The sequence below is a fragment of the Sitodiplosis mosellana genome, unplaced genomic scaffold, assembly GCF_009176505.1.
Source record: "Sitodiplosis mosellana isolate CC-2019 unplaced genomic scaffold, AAFC_SMos_1.0 Smas_scaffold_6226, whole genome shotgun sequence".
In the NCBI taxonomy this organism is placed as follows: domain Eukaryota; kingdom Metazoa; phylum Arthropoda; class Insecta; order Diptera; family Cecidomyiidae; genus Sitodiplosis; species Sitodiplosis mosellana.
Genome location: NW_022601467.1, coordinates 22,392,943 through 22,416,314, shown reverse-complemented (window position 1 = coordinate 22,416,314; position 23,372 = coordinate 22,392,943). Strand labels below are relative to the sequence as shown.

Genomic DNA, 23,372 nt, shown 5'->3' with positions numbered 1-23,372 from the left:
AGTTTTTCTTTCGTTTATTCTCTCTTCCACTGATTGCCATTTCCAAATCAAATACTTTTCTACGCATCCTTTTTCTCTTTATTAATTAGAGTCATTGATAATTTTGGACCATTCTCGTCTGTCAATCTCTTGAAAGGAGGTGGCGTGCGATAAGCGAAAATTGAGTTCGTCAACTCGAAATTGAAACTAATTACCGAATTGGAAATACATTTTCCAAACGATGATTTTCCCATGGATTTCGAGTTCGTTTTGTCACGAGCACAAAGAATGTGCGCAGCTGATTGAATGGGCAAAGTCAAGTAGATGGAAATGAATATGTCGGCACACAAGATAAAACTGTTCCTGGCTGTACAGTGTACATGGCTCAAGTAGTGTACTTCTCAAATAGGCATTTCATATTTTCATAAACGCTCAATCCAACTTTATACTGCTTACCTTGAGTATATTAATTGCTTTCCAAAGTTTAGCTACAGATTGAAATTGAAATGAATTTTGTTTGCATCAACATATATGTTATCTATAGTTAGTACCACTCATTTATTAATGTTTGGAATTAATTTTATTTTTTATTCTTCTTCTTTTTCTTAAAAAAAATTGCCGAGTTAAACTCGCACGAAGTAATTGGTTATACCGTCCTGATTGCCAGTTGCTGATTCAGACATTCGAATAAAACCCTTGAACCAATTAATTTCATTTCAATACTTATTTGTTTATTCTTTTTCTTTTTTTTTTCAAATAATGAGTAACTTTGACAAATTCAACCTCAAACAAGTAATGTTCGGTAGCCCTAAAAATATTCAATATTCTGTTTAAATACATATTACTTTTGAATTTCGCAGAAACTAAGTCCATATATTAAACTTATTATTGATATATCATTTGGCATCCATGGGTCATCATGAAATTGAATGGTGATGTCATCCTTTATTTGAGCTTCAGACTTCACTGGAGCACCTCTTATCGCACAATTTTCTGATGGATTTTGTTTCAATCGAATTTCGTACATGAATCCTGGTTTAACAAGAATCGGTTTGGGTATCGTGACCGTTATGGGAAAAATATATGTTATGTTTTTTTTCATTGTATTTCTCTACTTCTTCTTTGGAATCATCGGAACCGGATACTTCGACGATGGTTACTTCGGTTGGTAAATTTTCACACTTAAGATAGCTACCGTTGAGAAATTCACTGACACTACGAATCCCGAAGTCTATGAGCAAAAGTGGTTCGTTGGTGGAGAACTTGGTTGTTTTCAAATTTTTGATAAAATATGGTTTAGACGAGTGCCACGGGAACCATCGATTGCAAACAATCTCTTCTTTCTCTATCCTTAGAACTGTGTCGCAGCGTTTCTCGCGATTCCCATTAAAGACTTTCGCTTGAAATTCTTTGTTTGTAATCATTTAAATGATGTCCGCATACTCGTCAGATCCAAAAAACTGTCGATATGATGGAATCAGTGCTCCAAATTCTTCAAATGACATCGACCCAAATCGAATTACATAAAACGAATCACCAAGTTGAGCTTGCACGAGTTCCTTGGTTAGATCGTCCTTCTCGGCAGTTGTTTTGACCCATGATTGCATGACAGAAAACCAGTTGACTTGAGCACAGCATTTGTGTTGGCCCCGATAACCGTTTCACATGACCGCTTCAGATCATCTTGGTTGAAGAGTGTCGCCAATCCATAGTTTGGGCAAACGTTTTCCTCGTTGATATTTTTCATTAGGAATTGGCTGCACACCGCCAAACATTCCGTAATATTGTATTTATCGCCGAGATACATCACTTTCGGAATGTTTTCGGTCGTCATCTTGACTTGTCCAAAGTAGAAAAACTGCAAAAAATTCCTTGAAAGCAGCGGCCGACGCATCGCTAATCTTCACCTCATTCTTCTCTTTCCACAATCCATTGAACTTTTTGGCGAAGACATCGCTTCTGGCCATCAAGAGTACCTTGTGTGCCGGCACTCGTTCTCTGTCATCATTTGATTCAAAGACAAAGTGAACATCGGCCGACTCAAAGTTCAAGTACAACGTTTGGCCGCTTATATATGCAGTCGAAAAGACTGCATGTAGCGGGTGTCGCTATATGCAGTCGGATTTTTTTCATACAACTGCATTTAACCGTAACCGCTATATGCAGTCGAATTTTTATTTTCGTCTTTTGTCTGCATATAGCCGCTGGCGCTATATGCAGCCGAAATTTTAACCCTATATTTATTTATTATAGGCGCGCGCGCCTTCACTTTCTCAGAGCTAAAAATGCAATGAAAAATTAAACATAAACGTTAAATTGTTCTGCGACCGTAATGTGATTGCATTCTACATATAAATAAATCCAATTCAATACGTTGTTTATTTTTCGACTGCATATAGCTGCTGCTGTTAAATGCAGTCCAAATTTTTTAGCTCTGAGAAAGTTCGGCGCGCGCGCGCCGTCACTTTCTCAGAGCTAAAAATGCAAATTAAAAATAAACGTTAAATTGTTCTGTGACCGCAGCAAATCGAATCGGAAATCTCCAGCTTCCACCGAAGAAAAAACGACAAATATCTTCTCAAATAAAAATAAACGACTATAATTCCATCTAACATTGATTTTCGCTTCATTTTCTCTCTTTTTTTTATTCGACTGCATATAGCAGCAGTGGATATACACAGTCAAACGTGAAGAAAAAAAAATCGTCTGCATATAACGGTTATGGTTAAATGCAGTTGTTTGAAAAAAATCCGACTGCATATAGCGGCTACTGCTATATGCAGACGAATTTATTTTGTATGGAAATTTTTCGACTGCATTTAGCAGTGGCCTACAACGTTTCCCCAATCGCCGAAAATAGTTGAGTTGCGTAATCACTGTTCAGAGGATCGTAAACCGGCATCGTAGTTGACTATTTTCCTTCTTCACGACAAATGTACTGCAAAATAAACGATAACATGTGTTACACATGTCATTGACTTGAAATTGGATTTAAATTGAATCAGAGAGATTGAATTCAAACAGATTTCCGCTTACCTTCAGTTTTAATGAGGTTGAGGTTAGGTCTGATGTTTGTGTTGAAATTCGCCGATTTCCAGAGAGAAAATGAATCTTTGGCTGCAATATGATATTCGTTAGTTCGTATGAAATCCATTCATTCAATACTATAAACAATTCTTATTTCAATTTCAACATTCACTGCTGTGAATTATGCGTGTGGTCTTACCTTCCCATCACAGTTGTCTTTGCACACAGTGAACAATTGCCCAATTGTTTGTTCAAACTATGTAATTAGTTCAACGTTCGGATCTTATCAATTTATTTTGTTGACAAGTATGGTTTTTTTTCGGAATGATCCAATCGAATCGCTAACAAAAACAATATAAAATTCAGAAAGTATTATTTATTGTGCATTCAATGAAACTTTTCTAATTGCCAAAATGATGAACACGAAATGATTGTGCAGAAATAATTTTTTCTCTTTTGACGTTTGGATTCTATTTCGTATGCTTGGCTCAAATCGCTAGTTGGTCTAAAGTGTTTCAATCATACAAATGCACTGATTACACATTGAAATGGAACAAGTTTCAACGATTTCAAACTTGAAATACCGAATTAATTCCCAAATGATGTTCACAAGATGGCGCTGGTTGAGGAAAAGAGAGAAATCGCAACGAACTAACCATATGATTCATAACTACTTTTTTTTCGACGAGTTCTGCTTGTTTTCTTTGTCAAGTCACGTTCAGGGCCATTTATCAAACTGCGAGCTACTGAAAACTGCCTGCATCAATTTTTAATTAAATTTTGAATTTATGAAAAAACACCAATTTTCCCGAAGTTTGATCAAATCGACCGCAACATCGAACAAAGAGTTTGATTCATCACAGGTGTGGTGAATTCAAGTTTCACCATACAGTACGTTTGCTGATCTGCGGTTCACATCGTCGCATTGAACTTCATAGAATTTCAACAGAAAAACAAAACAAAACTTTCAGCTGTCAAACCAAATGAAGATGCTCTAATACAAAAATTGGCTGTAGAGTGAAAAGAAAACATTATACGACAGAAAAAAAGTAGAACGAAGATAAAGACGAGCGATTGAGTTTGTCCGTCAACCAAAAGGATTCTACGAATTGTGTGTATTTGTGCGTGCGTGTGAATGTGTTGCGTTTATTTGAGTCAACATTAAATCGGTATTTAATCAAATCTAAACGAATCATCTTTTCTTTTCTTCCTCTTCTGCCATAATGGAGAAATGGTGCAAATCTCGTATTTACTAATACGACTAGTGTGTATACAACCATATGAAATTGTGTACGATTATAGTATTTTACAGTGCCGTTGTTTGAAATGTTGTTTTTCGTCATGTCATTCGTAAATCAATAAGACAAAGACACACTTCGACGCGAAAATTCCGATTCTGTTACGAACAATTTTCATTCTCTTTCCGCTTTTTTTTGCCGATGAATGTTTTTGTTTTCATTACAAAATAAGAATAAAAGTCACAGCGGCAGCGAAAGACGACGAAAAACTTTATTTATTATTTAGCTATTTTAAGCCATGTTCAATACGAGGGAATCGCAAAAAATTAGCTTTTTGGATAAAACAAAAGCAGCGCGTGAAGAACGAGCACTGGAAAAGAAACGAGACAATGCAATCATTGTGATACAGTCATGGATTCGCGGCTGGTTAACGCGTATCAAATACGAACGACGAATTCTGTAAGTAGAAGTTCGGCGACGATTTGTTTTTGTTTTGATTTTGACTCATGCATTCCCCAAATAAACGATTTTGCAGAGCGGAGCTAGACGAAATAATACCACCAAATAACAAAGACACATCAAATGCAGACGTTGAATTGAAACCGAGCATCGATGTGTATCATGTGGTCAGTCGTTTTTTGATATTGTTCAAAGAAAAATCGCCTACATACAATGAACGGTTGGAGCGTTTGTGTCGCTATTTGTTGGCATCATTGGAATCGGAAAATCCGAAATTGAGCTACATCGGAGTGGCTCTAAACAAAGAGATCAGCATCGCTTGGATACGGCACATCAAACTGTTGCTATACAAATGTTGTGTATGCATGGAAAAACTAAAACCGGGTAATTAATTCCACTCGTCACTTTGTGTCAATCATTCCAAAATATCACATTAACATTTCTCTTTGTGCTTTCTTTGTCTCCCCCCCCCTCCCCCATTCCGTTAGATACGCATTCGGAGAGTTTGACACTGGCATTGTATTTGCATACGCTGGTTTCATTTACATCGCCAAACACATGGGCTCTGTTGAAAGTAAAAAGTTTGACGGCATTGAAACCCGGAATGTCACAGCTGTGCAGCAATGTGCTTGGTGCACTCGTTCAGAAGGGATTTTTTATCACATTACGGGTGAGAATGACATAATTGACATTCCGTCCAAAACTGGTGCCAACTAAAACAAACTGTTTTTTTTTCCTCTTCGTCTATGACTATTTTACAGCAAATACTGTTGAAGGGAACCAGCCGAACGAATATTACACTCAAACCGATCTCATTCAAAGCCGTTCTATCGCTATCCATTCGACCGTTGATATCGGGCAATTTCACCGAAAATTTAATGTCCATGTTTTTGGTGCATATCTTATCAACACCTGCCTTAATTTATCAAATCGAAGCAAATGTACCCGATTCACTGCAAGTATTCCAAACGCATACGGTTCTGGAGCGAAGCCTTGATTTGCTGGAGAAAGAACAAAATATGAAAATCATCACAAACAGCATGAAAGGAACACAATCATTAGCTTTATTGGCCAATCTTATCCACTTATTCCATTTGGAGCCTATTGAAACGGCAACGAAATTCGGTTTTCCCACATTCACGGTAAATAATTGAAATAGTTTAGCTTAAATTAAAATTGATGCGATCGCGCGTGTATGTCTCATGCTCATGAATGAATTTCTGTGTTTCAGTTTGTTTGCATGAAGCTGTTGCAAAGTATTCCACATTCAGTCGGACCGAAAGGTGGTACATTCTCACAATGGCATGAACTTTTAGGATGGTTCTCACCCAGCCCAGATGCACCTCTCAACGAAAATTTGTCACTGATCAAAAGACAATTGTATTTGTTATGGGGTCATCGGACAGTGAAACTGCTTCTAGGTAAGAGACACATTTTGTCTATCAAACTATTCTTGCTCACTCTTCCCTACACTCTTTCTTTTGCTTGCTTACTTTTTCTCCCGCACTCGTTCCAATCTCTATCCCAGTTACCCTATAGCAAAATTTTATTGAAAAATTTCATTTAAACAACTCGAAATAATTTCAAACCATCTTTCAGGTGAAAATTTAAAGGAGTTGACAATGGGCTACGAGAAAATCGAATATACATTACCACAACAAGGCTCTGGGAATTTGTTGAAACGCGCCTTGGAACGAACACAATCGAAATCAACGCAAAGCAAAGCGAGCAAACCGTGGCGCAAACTGGGCTCACCGGAAATATCCAAAGTAGCCATCGTTTGTTCCATGTATCATGCGGCATTGCAAACGCTATCTCAATTGAAATTGGACATTCTATCTGGCCTATGTTACAACGACACACTATTACACGATCTATTCATATTGATTGCCTCGTTAGGCATTAATTGTGGCTTGAAATCGTTCTTAGAACTCTTATCGCTCGCTTCAAACATCTACCCACCGCCACTTTTGATGTTATTGCTATTTTGTGATTTGATGACACACTATGTGACGTGAGTGAATCAATTAATCCCTCTAAACTGAGTCCATTTCTATTCCTCAAATTAAATGTTCACTTTGTATTCAACAGAATTTTAGACGACATCGAAATGTACGAGCAACAGACACCGTTCGAACTCGTCGACTATGTCGCTCTTTCAAGTTTCCTGAACAATTTTTTGTACAAAGCAATTCAGGAAAATATATTTGGTACGGATCTCTTTATATTTTTGTCGCATTTTCATACGTTTCCAAATTGCAGACCGTTACAATTTATATTCCATTTCCGAAATTAATTGAATTTTAATCCAATTTCCAGATTTGAAGGTGATAAATTCAACACCACTGTTTACATCAATGCATACGTTGCTATTGTGTTTGTATCGACGTGATTGCCGCCGTCAATTTGCGCCAAAAAATCATTGGCTAATCTACGATATTCGGCCATCGAACTTTCTGGCCGATTTGGAGAAGGGCAAAAAACACACACAAGTGCTTTTATCAAAAATGCCACACATCATACCGCACGAAGATCGGGTGAAACTATTCCGAAAGTATGTTCACAACGAAAAAGCGGTACTCGGTTTGACCGAATCAGCGTGTGCGTCGCCCAGTTCAGCATTGATTACGATACATCGTGATCGAATCGTTGAAGATGGCTATCGCCAGTTGGCAATGCTGCCGCCGCATGCGCTCAAGGGAGTTATTCGTGTAAGATTCATCAATCAGCAGGGTCTTGATGAAGCGGGCATTGATCAAGATGGTGTTTTTAAAGAATTCTTAGAAGAAACAATCAAACGCGTTTTTGATCCATCGTTAAATCTCTTCAAAACAACCAACGACCAACGATTGTATCCATCGCCAACATCACAGTTGCAGGATAATCATTTACAGCTGTTCGAATTTGTCGGACGCATGCTCGGCAAAGCCGTTTACGAAGGCATTGTGGTCGATGTACCATTCGCCATGTTTTTCCTATCGCAACTGCTCGGCCAAACACAACAAGCGCTGTACAGTTGCATGGACGAACTACCATCACTAGACAAAGAACTATATCGCAGTTTGACTTTTATAAAACACTATCAGGTTTGTTGAACCACCAAAACCGATTCAACATTCAAACGTATGACTCATTTGGTATATGTATGTGTTTGTATTGTTCGCAGGGTGACGTATCCGACTTAGATCTCACATTTTCGGTGGATGAAGATCAAATGGGCAAAATCGTTACACACGAACTGCATTCTGGCGGCAGAGCCAGACCGGTGACTAATGATAATAAGTATGGCCAAATCTTTCTTAGAATTATCTGTAGCGAATTTCAATTTACGTTTTATAAACGAATTAAATGGGATTTCCATTGTAATAGCAATTTCATTTTTAAAATGATTTAAGACTAAACTTGCATATTTTTATCCTTTCCAGAATCAACTATATTCATTACATGGCGTATTTTCGAATGCATACGCAAATTCGAGATCAAACCGCTGCTTTCATTCGTGGTTTTCGAAGCATTGTCAATTTGGATTGGTTGTCACTATTTTCGACTCCAGAAGTACGCTGTTAAATCAAATTATTTATTCGAGGAATTTCATTCTTTTGATTTTTTGTTTCTTTTTCGAATTTGATTTCATTGTTTATTAATTTTTATGTAATTTTCTAATAATCATTGTGCTTTTTTTTCGTAGTTGCAACGTTTGATATCAGGTGATACAGCACCGTTGGATCTGAAAGATCTACGGAAGCATACGCAATATTATGGTGGATTTCATGATTCGCACCGGGTTGTTGGCTGGCTGTGGGATATTCTATCTCGTGACTTTACTGAAGATGAACGAAAACTATTTCTTAAGGTAAGTCGAATTTTATCATTCAAATATTTTTGGAAGAAAAAAATTTCAGCTTTTATTCAATTAAAAAAACAATTTTCCTTCAATATAGTTTAAAATATTTTGTCAAAATTGTTATTCGCTTTTTTTATTGAAAAAATTGGTTTCCGAAAATAATTGATTCATCCCTTTTGATTTTCAGTTTGTGACAAGCTGTTCAAAGCCGCCACTCCTTGGGTTTGCCCATTTGGAGCCGCCGTTTTCCATTCGATGTGTTGAGGTGGGTGATGACGAAGACACTGGCGATACAATCGGCAGTGTAATTCGTGGATTTTTTACAATCCGCAAAAAGGATCCGTTGAACCGTTTGCCGACATCATCGACATGCTTTAATTTATTAAAATTGCCAAACTATCAAAAGAAGGGTACACTGCGTGACAAATTGAGATACGCCGTTTCAAGTAACACCGGCTTTGAATTGTCTTAAGCAAAACAAACGAAATAGAACAAACAAAAAATAAAATTTAACGGGTACGCCAATGCAAAATTCAGCCAAAACGAACAACTTGATGTTTTGTATAAATAATGTGAACACAATTTGAATCAAACTTCCAAAGATATTTACAAACACAAAAGAAAAAAAAAACAAAATTAAACAGAAAACAAACAAAAAAAACACACATACACACAAATTTAATGGAAAAATCATTAGTTTTTTTACTTTTATTTTAATATATTTATCGGAATAAGCTTTTGAAATATTTATGAACTTATTATAAACAACAAATTGTTAAGAAATTTTAAGAAATGGAGCGGAAGAAAAGTCGTAGAGAAGGAAAAACAAGAAATTGTAAATATGAAGAATGAGAATGTAGTATTCGGCACTTGTCGCCCATAATTCGTTTGTGAATGATAGCATCTAAGAATTCCTGTGGGAAATTCTACAAATTGCAATGGCTATTTGAAACGTTTAAGAATACCTCACTGAAACATTGAAGGAAAAAAATAATTTACATTAATGAATAAAAGATCACGCATTATCATTTTATTAATGTTCTCTCATCTGTGAAAACGAAGAAAACGAAGAAAAATTTGGAGTTAAAGCCGTTATTTATCACACATCTTATAAGTTGTTACATTTTTAATTCTTTTTTTCACTAGTTCTGTTTCCTCTCGATTTTTAAATTATCTCATGTTATCCGCTTTAAAAATGATGTTATTTGAAGAAAATGGAAAATATCCCAATTTGAATGTTGAAGAAGAACAAAAAAATCAAATCCAGTGTCCTCACAAAAGTAATGCTAGCAATCGTTAGAACTAAAATAAAGAAAAGATAATAACTGTGATAGCATCAACCCAATAGAATTCACTCAACAATAAATAAAATAAAAAGAAAATCCCAAATTGAAATTTAACACAAAAATTGTATGATGTAATTAGCGCTGTATTCTAGGCAATTATTCAAAAGATTTCCAGGTAATACCGTTTAGTGACATTTGTGCACGGATTTGCACTGTGACTCACTTACCATTCAGTCGTTTTTTCGCATATTTTCTTTTCGTCTTGTGTCGGTTTGGCTTTCGAACAAACCCAAAACCGAAAAAATTTGATATTGACCTATGCAAATGGACAAGAAAAAGCCATTGACTCTACGGGAGCAAATCTTTGACAATTCATATGTTGAAAATCGAAATTCGCAAGAGCATCGTTTGAAGAGTTCGACACTTCATGTCTTGTGTGCCCGTGAGCGTTTCATCTTATGTATTTTTTTTTCTTCTTCCTGGTGTCTTTAGCCGTTTGAACAAACGACATATTTCTGTTGCTTGATGAAGGCCACGCCAATTTTTGAATGTAAGTGTTTAGTTTAGCAGCTGTTTTTCATGGATACATATCGAGCTGGTCGTCGGCTCTCTATCACCGTTTGCTTGTATTACAGCAGCATGTACGCAGCATTGCTCCGAAACGCGTACACAGAGAACAGAAACACTGAAGAGAAATATCTCAAACTGACGCTTGGACTGTTCAACCGATGCACACATACACACAGCCGAGGCAACCAGTTTCAATGTTTGGAGCATACAACAGCAGGCAGTAGCAGCAGCAGCAAGCAAATCGGTACAGGGAATACGGCGTTAAAAATGCCGTATCGTTCAATATCGTTGCTGTGTTCGGATGAAGAAAAAAAAAACCACGCATCCAAACTCACTACACACAATCGTTGTTGTGTTTCGTTTGGCATGTCGCAGCCGAAACTCGGAACAAAATCCACGTTCAGTGAATGCGCATGGACTTTTTTTTTGAACGATTCGTTTTTCTTCTGATTTTCAGAATAAAGAAAATAAAAATCATTTTCATGAATGAATTTCAATCAAATAAAAACCGAAAATTTCTTCGAAATTTGTAGAAATTAGTAGAGTAAATCTTAAGTATCGTTCAGAGCGATTGACTTTTAACTAAATGCTCACATTGGCTGTTGTAGCGAGACCTACACACACACATCGAAACCGTACAACTAAGCATACGATTCTCACACCTAATCACGTTCGCCATGCACACGAACACACATTCGGTGCAACTACACCGCAACACACAACAACAGCAGCGAAAAGCAGTAAGCAGCAGCAGCACAAACAGCCGCCGCAATAAACGCACATAGCCAACAACACATAGAATATTCTCCGATTTAGTCTTTAACAGAGTGTCGTCGAATTGTGTTGTACACGCGTCGCGTTTCAAGCCTCACTGGAAGAGAGAGAAAAAAAATTGAAAGAAGAAAAAAAAGAGTACTTTTTTCTACTGTTTTCAAAACTGAATCTTAATCTTTATCTATTTTTGTGTTTAAATTTCATTTTTGTGTTGTGGAACACCGATTCCCATCGAGACACATTTGCTGAACATGGCAAATAAGATACAACGAAAAAACTTTTGACGTAAACTAAAAGAATTCGCAGTAAAAGCAAAGAAGACGGAAACAGAAATCAACACATAGATTAAAATAAAAATCGAAATTGGTCGGGATTGCAACCTAGACACACACACAAGACGGAACAGTTGTTTTTGTTACACATTTTTCAGTTCAACTCAACAATTTCAAAAAAAAAATAAAAAAAAACAAGAGACAGAAAAGTGCATTTTGTTTTCGTGCAATCGAATCGGGTTATTTTCTTCTGTATAGGGTTTTCTGTGCATTTTGTTTCTCTTTTCGGATCGAAAACAAACAAAAGTTCGAATTATCGTACACATCGATTTTAAAGCCAAATTTTTTTTTGTTATCTTCACGCGGTGATTACATTTTTGCTGGGCAAAAACGGGAAAAGAAACTGATTCGGCTCAATCAAATATCCCAGAACCACACACAACTGAATAGCAGAAGAAAAATAAAAAACCACCAAGAAATATATAGTTGCTGTATGATTTTCGGGAAATGACGGATTCGGTTGAATAACAAGAAGTAAACACTGAAGTAAGTATAAACGACATATTGTGTGCACTGTAGTTAAACGTCAAACTTGCTATGGATATTGAATCGAATGTAGTCGTGTTTGCAGATAGATGGAGAGAAGAAGAGAAGGAAAGTAAAAAAAACGTAATGCCAAAACGTGAATGAAACAAAGTATCAAAACGGCAAATTGAATTGCGCATTGTTCATAGCACTGAAAGAAGAAAAAAAACACACACACCAAATCTAACCATTGCAAGGAAAGAAAAAAGACTTTAAGAAAATGTCATTTGTAAATTGACTGAATGGAAGGAAACTTGCATATTGTGTTTATTTCCATAGACGGAACGAGCATGTTATATTACTCATATTGAAGAAACAAATAAAAAAAAATATGAGTGAGTAAAGCCGAAACCAATTTGGCTGCGGCTCAGATGTTATTTGCGAAAAAAAACCATCTTGTATTTACTTTTCGGTCGATTGTGTTTATTTTTTTCTCTCTCCGTGTCGTTTCGGTTGTTTCTGTGTTTTTTTTTTAGCAAGAAAAAATTGAGATCACAGAATAGAATGAGCAGTGTTTCGGTACTGTTTTCTAGCTTTTTTTTTAATTTATTGACAATCTGATGTGTGTGTCGCGTATGAACGGAAGCAAATTCGTCTGCGCTTGATTTCAACCGTGTGTGCTTGTGATATACGATACAGCTTTCATGCTACACACTCTATATATATACACATTTATGCGGTTTTATCGATGACGGCTCGCTCAAATATTTCGGATAATTTTCAGCAAATTTTTCTTTCCTGTCCAAAAATCTAATACCACACACAGCAGAAGAGAAAAAAAAATAACAACCAGAGTCACAGCAGTAAGGAAAAAATATAATCGCCATACAATAGTGTTGTAAACATATACGTATGTATATACATATAAAAAGCAAGGCAACATCGGTTCGTCTACACATAATACCACACGATCCACACGTACGCTATTTTATTATACCACCACAGACGTAAACAAATACAATGTAGTCGACGATTTTTAGTAAGTTCATTCTCCTAAGTCATTAACACATCGCGCAAATAAATGTGTTGATGATGCGAATGAAAGCATAAAGAACCCAGTATGAATGGGACCGAATATTTAAATCTGAAACACCGAAAAAAGCAGCAGCAACAGCAACGCGCACGGAACCCGTGTGCATGAGCACACGAAAAAAGAAGAAGAAAAAAGAACTATACAAAGAGAAGGCGAAATAACAAAGACACACGGAATAAAACAACACAAAAATTTCAACTTACAAAAATGCAATACAATCAACAAAACGGCATACCGCATTGATACATTGCATTCAGATGTAGATATAGTGTGGCATGTATATGCTTATTAGCAGTTTATGCGGAGCCCAGAGAGAGAGAGAGAGAGAGAGGGGGGGGGAGCAAAAGCGAGAGCATGTGAGAGAGCAGAGAGTTAGTCATTTGGCACGCTGTGATACAATCTCATATCAGCCAACTCTCTATGCACCGACCCGATGTTTTTATTAAGCAAATCATTTTTTTTCGGTTTCCACCTAACTATTTGTTGCTGTTATGTTGCCTGGGTAAAAATTGTATCGGGACACACACTCAATAAAAGTGGCAATTGTGGCGTTGATTTTAATGTGGAACCGATTTACACAAAAGAGCCCCGTCTCTAAAATTCGAAAGCCAGTCGAAAATCCGACCAATAATTCAATTGGATTTCAACACAATTCACGTGAAAATTTGGTTATTAATTTATTTTACGACATTTACCAAGAATCATTATTGAAACACACGGCAAACGATGCCGAAAAAATGCCTAAATTTTCTAGTGAAAAAGAAATACGAGACTCGACAAATTGCAGCTTGAGCTTAAGATTTAATAGTATTTTGTTGTTGTTCTGGTTTTTCCACCAACAGTTGTTGTTGAAATCACTGTACAACATTCGGCCAGGAAATTTGATACGTGTGTTCCAAGTACTTGTATCTTTTTTTTCTTCTCACATGTATGTACGGCGGCAATCAATCACATCCAATGAGTCATTTACATCTATATTGTTTAAGGTTCAAGAGCTCCAGAGTTATGATGTTGAATCGGTTAATTCGTTGTGCTTTGCTGTCTTTGTTGCTGCTGCTGCCTCTGATGCCGCTGCTTTTTTACGATTGCATATTTATTTACTTGTTTAATTTTGTTTTCTTCTTACTTTACACGGCTTAAGCCCATTAGGTTTTCGATTGGAAATTCTTAAAATGTGTACAGCACACATTCAATTCCGGTTATTGTTTTATTTATTCTTTGTGTCGTATTTCCTTTTATATTCACAGCATGAATTACATTGCATGAACGACGAAGAATGCGATTCTCCACCGTTTTGTTGGTTACGTATGCATACGTCTCTTACGTGCACAATGAATAAAAATCAATCGCTTGTCATCTCGAAAAACGATTTGGCTCTTCAATAAAATGTAATTTATTTTCGTCATTCGCTCACACAGTTCTCGAATGTTATGCGAAATGAGTGAGATCGAGTGGGAGCGAGCGGCAGAGAGTGAAAGAGAGATTGATATGAAGTCGAGAAAAGAAAAAAAAACGTACGAAATTCGCTCATTTTGTATTGAATATGTTCTAGATCGTCTCTTCCAATCGATTTCGTACGATGATATTTCTAATATTCAGTAGAATATTAAATTTATGATGATGTCTCATTGCATTCGCCAATTTCTCTCTGTCTCTTTTACTGTCTCAAGAACCACTGACTTTTCGTCGAGCGCTGGATTTGCTGGAAAGTCTTTTTCCACACTCTGCTTGATGGTTTGATTTGAAAAGTGCTAGTTTATCATTTTATATGTTATGTTTTTTTACCTGTCGCCATGCGTCATGTGTCGAATGGTGCTGAACCGTCTCATAAATTCATCGTAGCACATTTTGGATGCCACCTGAAGTGGCATAAGTAAATGGCATAAATGCCAACAGGAAATGCTGCATATATAACTCAATTATCCGATACGATGACTTTTACCGGTCGCTGGATCCAACAGAAATTTTGCTCGTTCCGAGTCTCTCGCTATTCGTCAGACACATTGGCTCATGGCTAGGCTAAATAAATTCCAATCAAATCATAAGCCGAAGTGCCATCAAAATTGCGTTATTAATTTCGATTTTATACCGGTATTTCGTAGCAATGCCAAACGATATAACTGTCTGCAACATTGCATTTAACGCATCACTTGAAAGTTTTCAGATTTCAATTTTCAATTTTTCGATTCTCTGGCTCTGTATCGCATTGCTCTCTGCAGCTGCATCTTTGTCAAGGCGTATGAATTAAATATCCTCAATATGTATGAATTGGTAGTCATGCTCATCAACGGTTGTGATTTATTATTTACACTACTGTACACACAGAAAGAGAGAGAGAGAGAGAGAGAGAGAGAGAGAGAGAGAGAGAGAGAGAGAGTATAAAAAGAGAGACACGGCTCATTTCCAAAGGAATATCCGAACTTTTTCCATTTTGCTTATGCAGTTTTTGTGGTAAAGTAATGATTGTCAATGACGAGAGGATTGATTCTTCTTTTTCATTGGCCACAAAGCATGGAACGCGATAGAGAAAGATGAAAAAAGAATAAGAGCAGCAGCAGCAAAGAATGCTGCTGGATCATTTCGGTGAAAACGTGTGTGCATCACCAATTTCCGCCGCTACCATCTGAAAATCGCTCTCTCACTCGCTCTTCCCTTTCTCTCTAAAAACTTGGCGTTCGTAATTTTAGATATGGATATGGATATATAAATTTATTTAGTTTATTTGGTTTGGTGCGATGGTTCAAAGACCTCTCAGCTGTGTGTGTTACACACAGTTTGGTGTTTGTTGTTGTCTTTGTCGCTGTCGTTACTGCTATGGATATTTTTGCGGACGGTACCTTAGCCCGTTGCACAGTCGTTATTTCGAGTAGATGTATACTGTATAATATTTTTTGGTGTATTTATACACACATAAATATACGGATGTATATATATATATCGTATCTAGCGTTTCGGTTTGTTTGCCCGTATACGTGTATTTCATGTGAAGATTCACTCCCCCTATTTGAAACGGAATAGAAAACTCGTTTCATATAAAAGTACCCTCGTATTTGAGAGAGCGAGGAGCGCGCACAGGACAACAGGCAGGCAGGCAGGCAACAGGCAGCGGTGCAACCGAATAGCCTACAGCACATACACACAGCATACAAAGAGAGCAGTATTGCTCGAGAAACATACAATGGAACCGCCATGCAATCACTCTGAACTAAATGGTTGAACAAAGCGAACACGGGCAAAGCGCACGTTGCATACACACATTTTCGATTTCGACCCAAAACGACACTTCTTCTTTAGCTCATCACACAGTAAATCGACATCGACAAATTTTTATAGAAAGTTGGTGAATTAAATAAACGTGTGTTGTAGATGTGAATTAGATTTAATTACTGACATATTTTCTCAGATACAATGTTCAACGATATAGTGATTATATCTACACAAATAAGCCCGTGTTTCCTCGCTCAAACTGATTAATGCTCCCGTCGAACATGGACAGAACGAGAACCAAATACTTCTTCTTCTTCCATTCCACTACGCTCTCTGCTTGTCTCTATCGTTCACTCGTTCTACTCCCATGTATGCATGGGATCCGCATTTTATGTTTATCGCTTTTCAAACAAAAATTTATTACAAGCGGCGTTTTCTAATTTGACTAGATTTCAACATTTTCACTTCGTTCTCATTTTCGCCACGCTCGCGCGATATATTCGTTAATAATATTGTCTTCAAAGCAAAAGCCCTACGCATTGCTATTGCTTCACCATTTTTCATTAATTTATTGATTTCTGTGTTTCAAAAGGAAACTACATCAAAAGTAAACAAAATGAATTATTTTCTCTCTCTCTCTCTCTCTCTCTCTCTCTCTCGACCGCTTTTCTAATACGATGAATGAAAAATTACGAATAATTTAGTCGTTTTTTTCTGTTGTGTTATTGTTTCTACTGCTGCTTCTGTTGCTGCGGTTCTACAGTAGTAGTAGTTGTTGTTGTTATTATTATTGTTGTTATATCGCTTTTGAAATGAGGAATCTATTAACACGTTTTCGTGTTTTTCTATTTCCCGTACTACAAACTAGTTTTATGTGCGAATGCGTTGAGCTGCTACTGCTGTTGTTGTTGTTGCTGCTGTTTTGGTGCACTTAGATACACAAAAAAGCACATGAATGAAAAATAATATGAATGTGGAGTATGTTTGTCAAAGGTTATTAAACAGTTCAGTGGCTACTGCTGTGCTGAACTGAACTGAAAAGAGAAGGAGAAAAAATCCAGTGAGAAAAATATAAATGAGAACAACCAATCATTTTCAGCCACAAAGCGGCTTAACATTCATTCTTGATTATAGTGTGCCCAACAGGTAGTTAGTATGAGTTCATATAAGTTTAATTGAAATTATGCGGAACATTTCAGCTCTTTAAATACAATCCAATTAAAAGATCAAACAATATGTGTTTAAAGGCTATGTCAACTATTTTCCATTTCTCAGTTCTCTGTCCTCTGTCCTCTATCTCTATCTCCTAATGCAATAGAGATAATTTACTGCGCACTCGATCTTTCTTTCGCCCTCCCTCTCTCTCTGTGTGTTTCCCCCCGCACACACTCACTACCCGTTCATTCGATCTGCAGCGCTGCATTCTTTTCAATTAGAAAAGAAACGTAAACTTTAGTAGAATATTCATAGAAGAAATCAAACTAATCAATAAATTACTTGTTTGCTTTTAAATACTGATTATGGCTTAATTTTCCATCGTTTTTCATGTTTTTTTTCTTCTTCGTTTTTTCCCACTTCTAGAGATTTTGAAACACGATCGAAGGCATATTGAGACTCTTTAGCAAGATCCACAGGAAAGAAACGAATCCATACAAAAAGTATTAGCGCGAAGGAAAAAAATGCAACAGCTCATCAGTAATAAGATCGGATTCACATTGTGAGAGAATACATTCTTGTTTTGAATAAACCGTGGAGGAGCGAGTGAACGTGCGCACACATACACACTCCGAAGAAGCATATATTAATAGTTTATGCGAATAACACGTCGCCCGTCGAAACCAAACCGATACAACAAAGAAATTCGAAAGAGTAAAGGAAAAAAACAGCAAACGCAACGAAACAGAGACGAACGAGACGCAAAGAAACCGGCGACAACACATGATTGTGATTAATTTGATTTCGTTTATATTTGCACGACGATTAATAATTTTTTCCTCCTGCAAGCAGCAGTTGCAGCAATAGCAGCAACCTTTGTGTGAAAAAAAGTTTTCCGTTTGCTTAAATAGCTAATATACAACACACATAATTAACTATGTGCTGACGAAGTTGAAACATTTAACCGTTTCACTGAATAAAAATAACCCGAAAAAAACCAACCAACGTATTCACAACGGTATATCGCGCGATTTGTTTTACATTTGAAGTAATCATTCGCAAGGAATTCATTTGACGTCACAAGTTTACATTGATCCAGGCAATTATTACTTCGTCGTCTTTTTTATTCGTCTTAAGCTGTTTGTGTTCTAGCGATTTTACCGTCAACTAATTGACTTCAAGCAAACAGAATCAGTCAAAACAAAATTACATTTCTGCATCATTTTCGTATCTCTTCGGTCTCTCTCGTTTAATCGAAAGGAAAGAAAAAAATAAATAAAATAAAACGTGTGTATGTCTACGACAGCTTAGCCAAAAAAAAACAACAAAACAAAAATTCCATGAATTGCAAATGGAAATGCAGAAAACCAGTGAACGCAAATAAAACGAATGCCAAAATTGTGTAGAGAGACGGAAAAAATAGAAAGAGAGAGAGAGAGAGAAAACGAAGTGAAGTCCAATTCAATCACAGACATACATACGTACACACGCGTTCAGTCCGTGCATTGTCAAAACGTATCATAACGAGGCAAATGATACATGCAGAACGCTTGACTGTTACTCCAGTTGACAAACGTGAACCATCTAATTAAAAAGAGAAAACAAAATCGTCGACACAAAGTTAAAGGCACAGACTCATAAAATATATAACATTATTGAAGAGGAGAGAGAGAGAGAGAGAGAGAGAGAGAAACGGAAGTCGTAACACAACATAGAAAAAAACACTCGAAGCTTTATAGTTTTATATTTTGAACTAATTTTATTGCCGTTCCCCGTTCGATTTTATTGGTTTTCGCGAACAATAACTGTAACATTTGCTGGCTTACGATAAGAATTTGATTGGATAAATTTGCGAATTTCAACACAAAGAAAACGTTTTCGAGGAAGAAAAACCAACACACAAAGAAATTAGAAATTTGGCAATTAAAATAAAAGTATCAAATCCACAATTTTTGCGGGCAAAAACCAATCGTGTAACAGTTTGCATGCACTTGGTCACAAACACGTGTGAACAACTCTCGGCCCAAGAAAAATCGCTCAACACAAACACAAAAAGGATTTCGGCCGACCACCGCATTTGATTAAAGCGAGTGGGAATTAATAAGAAGGCGAAACGGACAGAAAGGAAACGTCGACGACGACGAAGACGACGACAACAACAAGAGAATCCACAACCGGGGGCGCAAGCTCTTGAGCAACAACGCAATTTTTGAGTGTATGGAAAAAATCTAATGGCGGCCGTCAGTGGGCCAGCTCGCCAATCAAGAGTATCAATGAGCGTTTCAATGTCAATTGTCCAAGGTGGTGCGGCCGCTCAACAGGGTGCTATACTTGCAGCAGCCGCCCCGTACTATCAGCCAGCCGTTTCACAAGATGTCGTTCCCGATCGACCCATTGGATACGGTGCATTCGGCGTTGTATGGTAAGTACACACATTTTTAACTTCTCTCTTTTTTTACACATTTCATTCGCTTTGTCATGAGATGGATGCGCCATCGAAAATGTGTGCGCTTGGCAAAAAAGCCGTTACACGCTTTTGATTTATCACGTTGTCCAATCCGAGCACACATTTATATATGCATTATGTATGTATGTGTAGGAAATATGCACGGAGCAGCAGCGGTTTCAGGGGACGATTTGCGTACGGGTAATTAATCCGCTTGCAAACAAAAAACCGAATCGTTCTTGGTATTCGTTCATTTAAATCGTATTCTCAATTTGTGTGGCCTTTCAGTGTAAGTGTTAGTGCCAGTGCCAAAAAGTACAAAACTGCAATTTCCATCAACATCACCACCATCAACGTCTCTATATATGTTGTACAGAGTTTCTCCCTGTAAAAATTCGTTCTATCAAACATGAAAGTCCAAAGAGAGAAAATCTAAATGTTAGAAAACTATCCGAAAAAGAGATACATGCACCTTTGTGCATCAGATTTTATGTGCGACACATTTATTATTCAATTTTCAAACGAACGAATACAAGCAAAGACGAGAAAAAATATAACAAATTTTGGGTGAACACTCGACACAAGCAACATATTGAACATTTTTGGTTTCATGAAAGGAACAAACAGACGATTTAAAAATGTGATGAATATTCTTAGTGCATTCATTCAGGTAGAGATTTTCGTTTGAATACTCAACGGTCAGATTCAAAAAGATCGACACCCAAACCCAAACACAGACATACACACATGCATACGTTCTATTCAAATGAAAGTTAAAATGAAATGTTTTTTTGGAAACTCATAAAAAACACCGATGGAAAGTGGAAACCGTAAAAAATGCGAATATTTCAGTTCAATTGGCAAATCGCATTCTCTTTCTGTTGTTGTTTTTTGTTTTCTGTTCAACAGTAAGCGATGCGTATTTGGTGCAAGACTTAATCCGCTTTGGGTTTGTATGCATCTTTTGCTTGAAAACTGTTGGGATTTTTACAGCAAAATGATCTTTCATTTAAAATGAGATTCAATTTGTTTTTGGTTGAAATAATTTTACTGTTGTTACCAACGAGTGTCTGAGACGACAATAAAACATATAATCAAATGAAAATTCGAGAAAAAAAAGAAGCAGAAAAAATCGAAGAAAATGAACATAAATGTTCCAATGGCTTCCACTAGAAGCTCTTCAGCGGATGTTCTACAAATGCAGGCACAAATCGTTGTTCTCACTGAACCCAACGACATAAAGAGAGATAGAGAGAACACGAGAAGGAGAGGAACGAACAGAGAGCGACAATAAAGAAACTGCTTCAATAATAAAATAACATTGACACGGCCTACTCTGTTCATTGAAATAAACGTAGAACATGTGTGTGCAAATGCATTCAGCGTCACTTCCCGAGAGTGGAGAAACAGAAAAGTAAACGTCGATGCGTCGTTCAAAGAGCCCATTTTCATGCCACAATCGAAGGGTAGAAATAAAATGGTTGAGGTTCGAACACAAAACCAATGCCTGGATACACACTCTTTCTCTCTTTCTCTCTTCCACACACACACACACATACACAGCCGCGCACAAGCAAGACGAGACCAAGAAGAAACATACGATCGACACGGGAGGAAAAAAATGTATATATAGCGTATCGTGCACAATTGAAACGAGACAAAATTCATTTTATGGGGGCTGCAATGAACCGCTTTGTGTGTGCATTCGGGAAAAATATTCCGTTGAACGGAATTCACTTTTGCTGTTGGTGTTGTTGCCACTCAAATTCGTTTCTCTCTCTCTCTCTCACTCACTTTGTCCCTTACACTGTGTATGTTCCTCGGGATATAATGCAGGGATTGGGAATAGGTATTGGTACAAACACACAGTCGGCAAATCATTATTATCGTCGAATATCCACTTATACCGGGATACAGACCGTATCTCGCCAAAGTTTATTGTGGAAAATATTTTTGCAAACGTCGTTCGCCCTTATGCACGCATTTCGTTTCTCTTCTTTTTTTCTTGCCCTTTTTGTGCCGAAACTATTGACTCGAGAATTATTTTGCCTTGTTTGTAAGTTTCACATCTTCCGCATAAACAAATTTTAAAGGAGAGCTGGAGAGGGAGCCCGGCACTCCACTCGACATTCGACGAATGTACCACTATAGGCAGCGTGTTGTTTGTTTGTGATTTTATGCGAAATGTGTTGTTCAAATGAAAACGACGAGTTGTGTTCGCCGAGCAGAAAACAAGAGCCAATCGTTGGATCTGATGAATGGATCAAGATTCGGTTGTGTTTCTTGCACATTTAGCCCCGATGAAAATGGCACAGCATTAATACGATACAAAAAACGGACGATAAACCGTTACGTTCAATCCTAGTTGCTAAAACTATAACATTTGGCCGGTGAGCAGCACTCGTACGAACACAGACAGATAGACACACGCATACACTCCTTCTTCATGTTCTTCACGCTGATTTTGTTTAATATTCCACCCGAGAGAAGAGAAACTGAGAATAAAACAATAATAAATGCAACAACATTGAATCGAATAAAACGCGTAGACGGTTCTGTGTTCTCGTTTCATGCCAGATGATAGTCAAGATAGTCGATTAATCATCGATTTAGATTTCAATCTGAACGCAGACGTCTTTTGTAGCACGACACACATAAACACAAATACTTGAAGCCATTCTCCTCTCCGGCTGCCATTTCAATGCTATTGTTGTTCGCTTTTCCTTCTTGATGGCATAATCAATATGTCGTTTTTTTTTTCTTCTTTCGGGTAGTGTATGTGTATGCATGTTCGTCGAGAGTGATGAGAGCCAAGACATTCCCAAGGATTTTCGATATTCAAACAACACACAATCATCAATTTTCTGCTTTTTTGGTTTAACGTCATTCCGCTCTGTTCAAAATGTGTTTCAATATTTTTCCAACACTTGAATAAAATGAAAATAACGAAAACGAAAGAATGAAAAAAAAGAATAGAAACAACAACAGCGGTGTTGCGCCCACAAGATGAAGAAGAAAGGTGTACGAGACGTGCTCACATTTCAATGGGACAAATTAAATTTATAGCGACAAGCTGGAGAATATTGAAGAATGCTATTCAATAATCGGTCGACAAGTGAGAACCGCATCACGTTTGTCAGTATGAATCTGGTTCCAGGTAAAAATATGCCTTGAATGTTTCACTTGAAATTGTGCTGTGCGTTCAATGGCTTCGTCTTCAATGTAATCTCATTGCACAACAACTCCCCTACCCCCTCTCTCTCTCTCTCTCTCTCTCTCTCTCGCGTGCTCTCTTCTTTCCAATATTGCACCTAGCTAATTGCAAATATTGTCTTCATCGAAATTATACTGGCATATATCTTCATCAGAATAGTCCTTGATTTGGAGATCCTTGGAATAAAGAAATATAAAAAAAGTCATTTTTGAACGCATACACACACACACACACACAGAGAGAGAGAGAGAGAGAGAGAGAGAGAGAGAGAGAGAGAGAGAGA

At 37.2% G+C, this 23,372-nt stretch overlaps 2 protein-coding genes and 1 long non-coding RNA gene across 6 annotated transcripts in view; 2 read left to right on the top strand and 1 right to left on the bottom strand.

The window, feature by feature from the left end:
• Positions 1-684: 684 nt before the first annotated feature.
• LOC129578385 (uncharacterized) lies at positions 685-3,540 on the bottom strand. Its single transcript, XR_008689095.1, has 3 exons — positions 3,206-3,540; positions 3,016-3,096; positions 685-2,917 (listed from the first exon to the last, which is right to left on the bottom strand). It is a non-coding gene; the product is annotated as an uncharacterized LOC129578385 (long non-coding RNA).
• Positions 3,541-3,766: 226 nt separating this feature from the next.
• Positions 3,767-9,560, top strand: LOC129578381 (ubiquitin-protein ligase E3B). Its single transcript, XM_055466863.1, has 12 exons — positions 3,767-4,703; positions 4,780-5,087; positions 5,192-5,373; positions 5,465-5,845; positions 5,935-6,124; positions 6,303-6,717; positions 6,795-6,913; positions 7,023-7,789; positions 7,870-7,985; positions 8,129-8,258; positions 8,392-8,556; positions 8,735-9,560. The coding sequence occupies exons 1-12, from the start codon at positions 4,543-4,545 to the stop codon at positions 9,017-9,019; spliced, it is 3,219 nt and encodes a 1,072-aa protein (XP_055322838.1). The 5' UTR covers positions 3,767-4,542; the 3' UTR covers positions 9,020-9,560.
• A 1,662-nt stretch (positions 9,561-11,222) lies between these two features.
• The window catches only part of LOC129578382 (serine/threonine-protein kinase NLK), a 63,370-nt gene continuing 51,220 nt past the window's right edge, over positions 11,223-23,372 (top strand). For all 4 annotated transcript variants that reach the window (XR_008689093.1, XR_008689092.1, XM_055466867.1 and 1 more), the window contains exons 1-2: positions 11,223-11,995; positions 17,856-19,851. Coding sequence is in view for 2 of the 4 variants with exons in the window: in XM_055466867.1 (XP_055322842.1) it covers positions 19,661-19,851 (191 nt within the window). In the remaining 2 variants the exon portion in view is untranslated. The remainder of the gene's footprint in view (positions 11,996-17,855; positions 19,852-23,372) is intronic.

Excerpts from the sequence above, each read along its gene's own strand:
- LOC129578381 (XM_055466863.1), top strand. The coding sequence starts at position 4,543 with ATGTTCAATACGAGGGAATCGCAAAAAATTAGCTTTTTGGATAAAACA. Across the intron at positions 5,374-5,464 it reads GATTTTTTATCACATTACGG|CAAATACTGTTGAAGGGAAC; the intron begins GTGAGAATGACA and ends ACTATTTTACAG. Across the intron at positions 8,259-8,391 it reads CACTATTTTCGACTCCAGAA|TTGCAACGTTTGATATCAGG; the intron begins GTACGCTGTTAA and ends TTTTTTTCGTAG.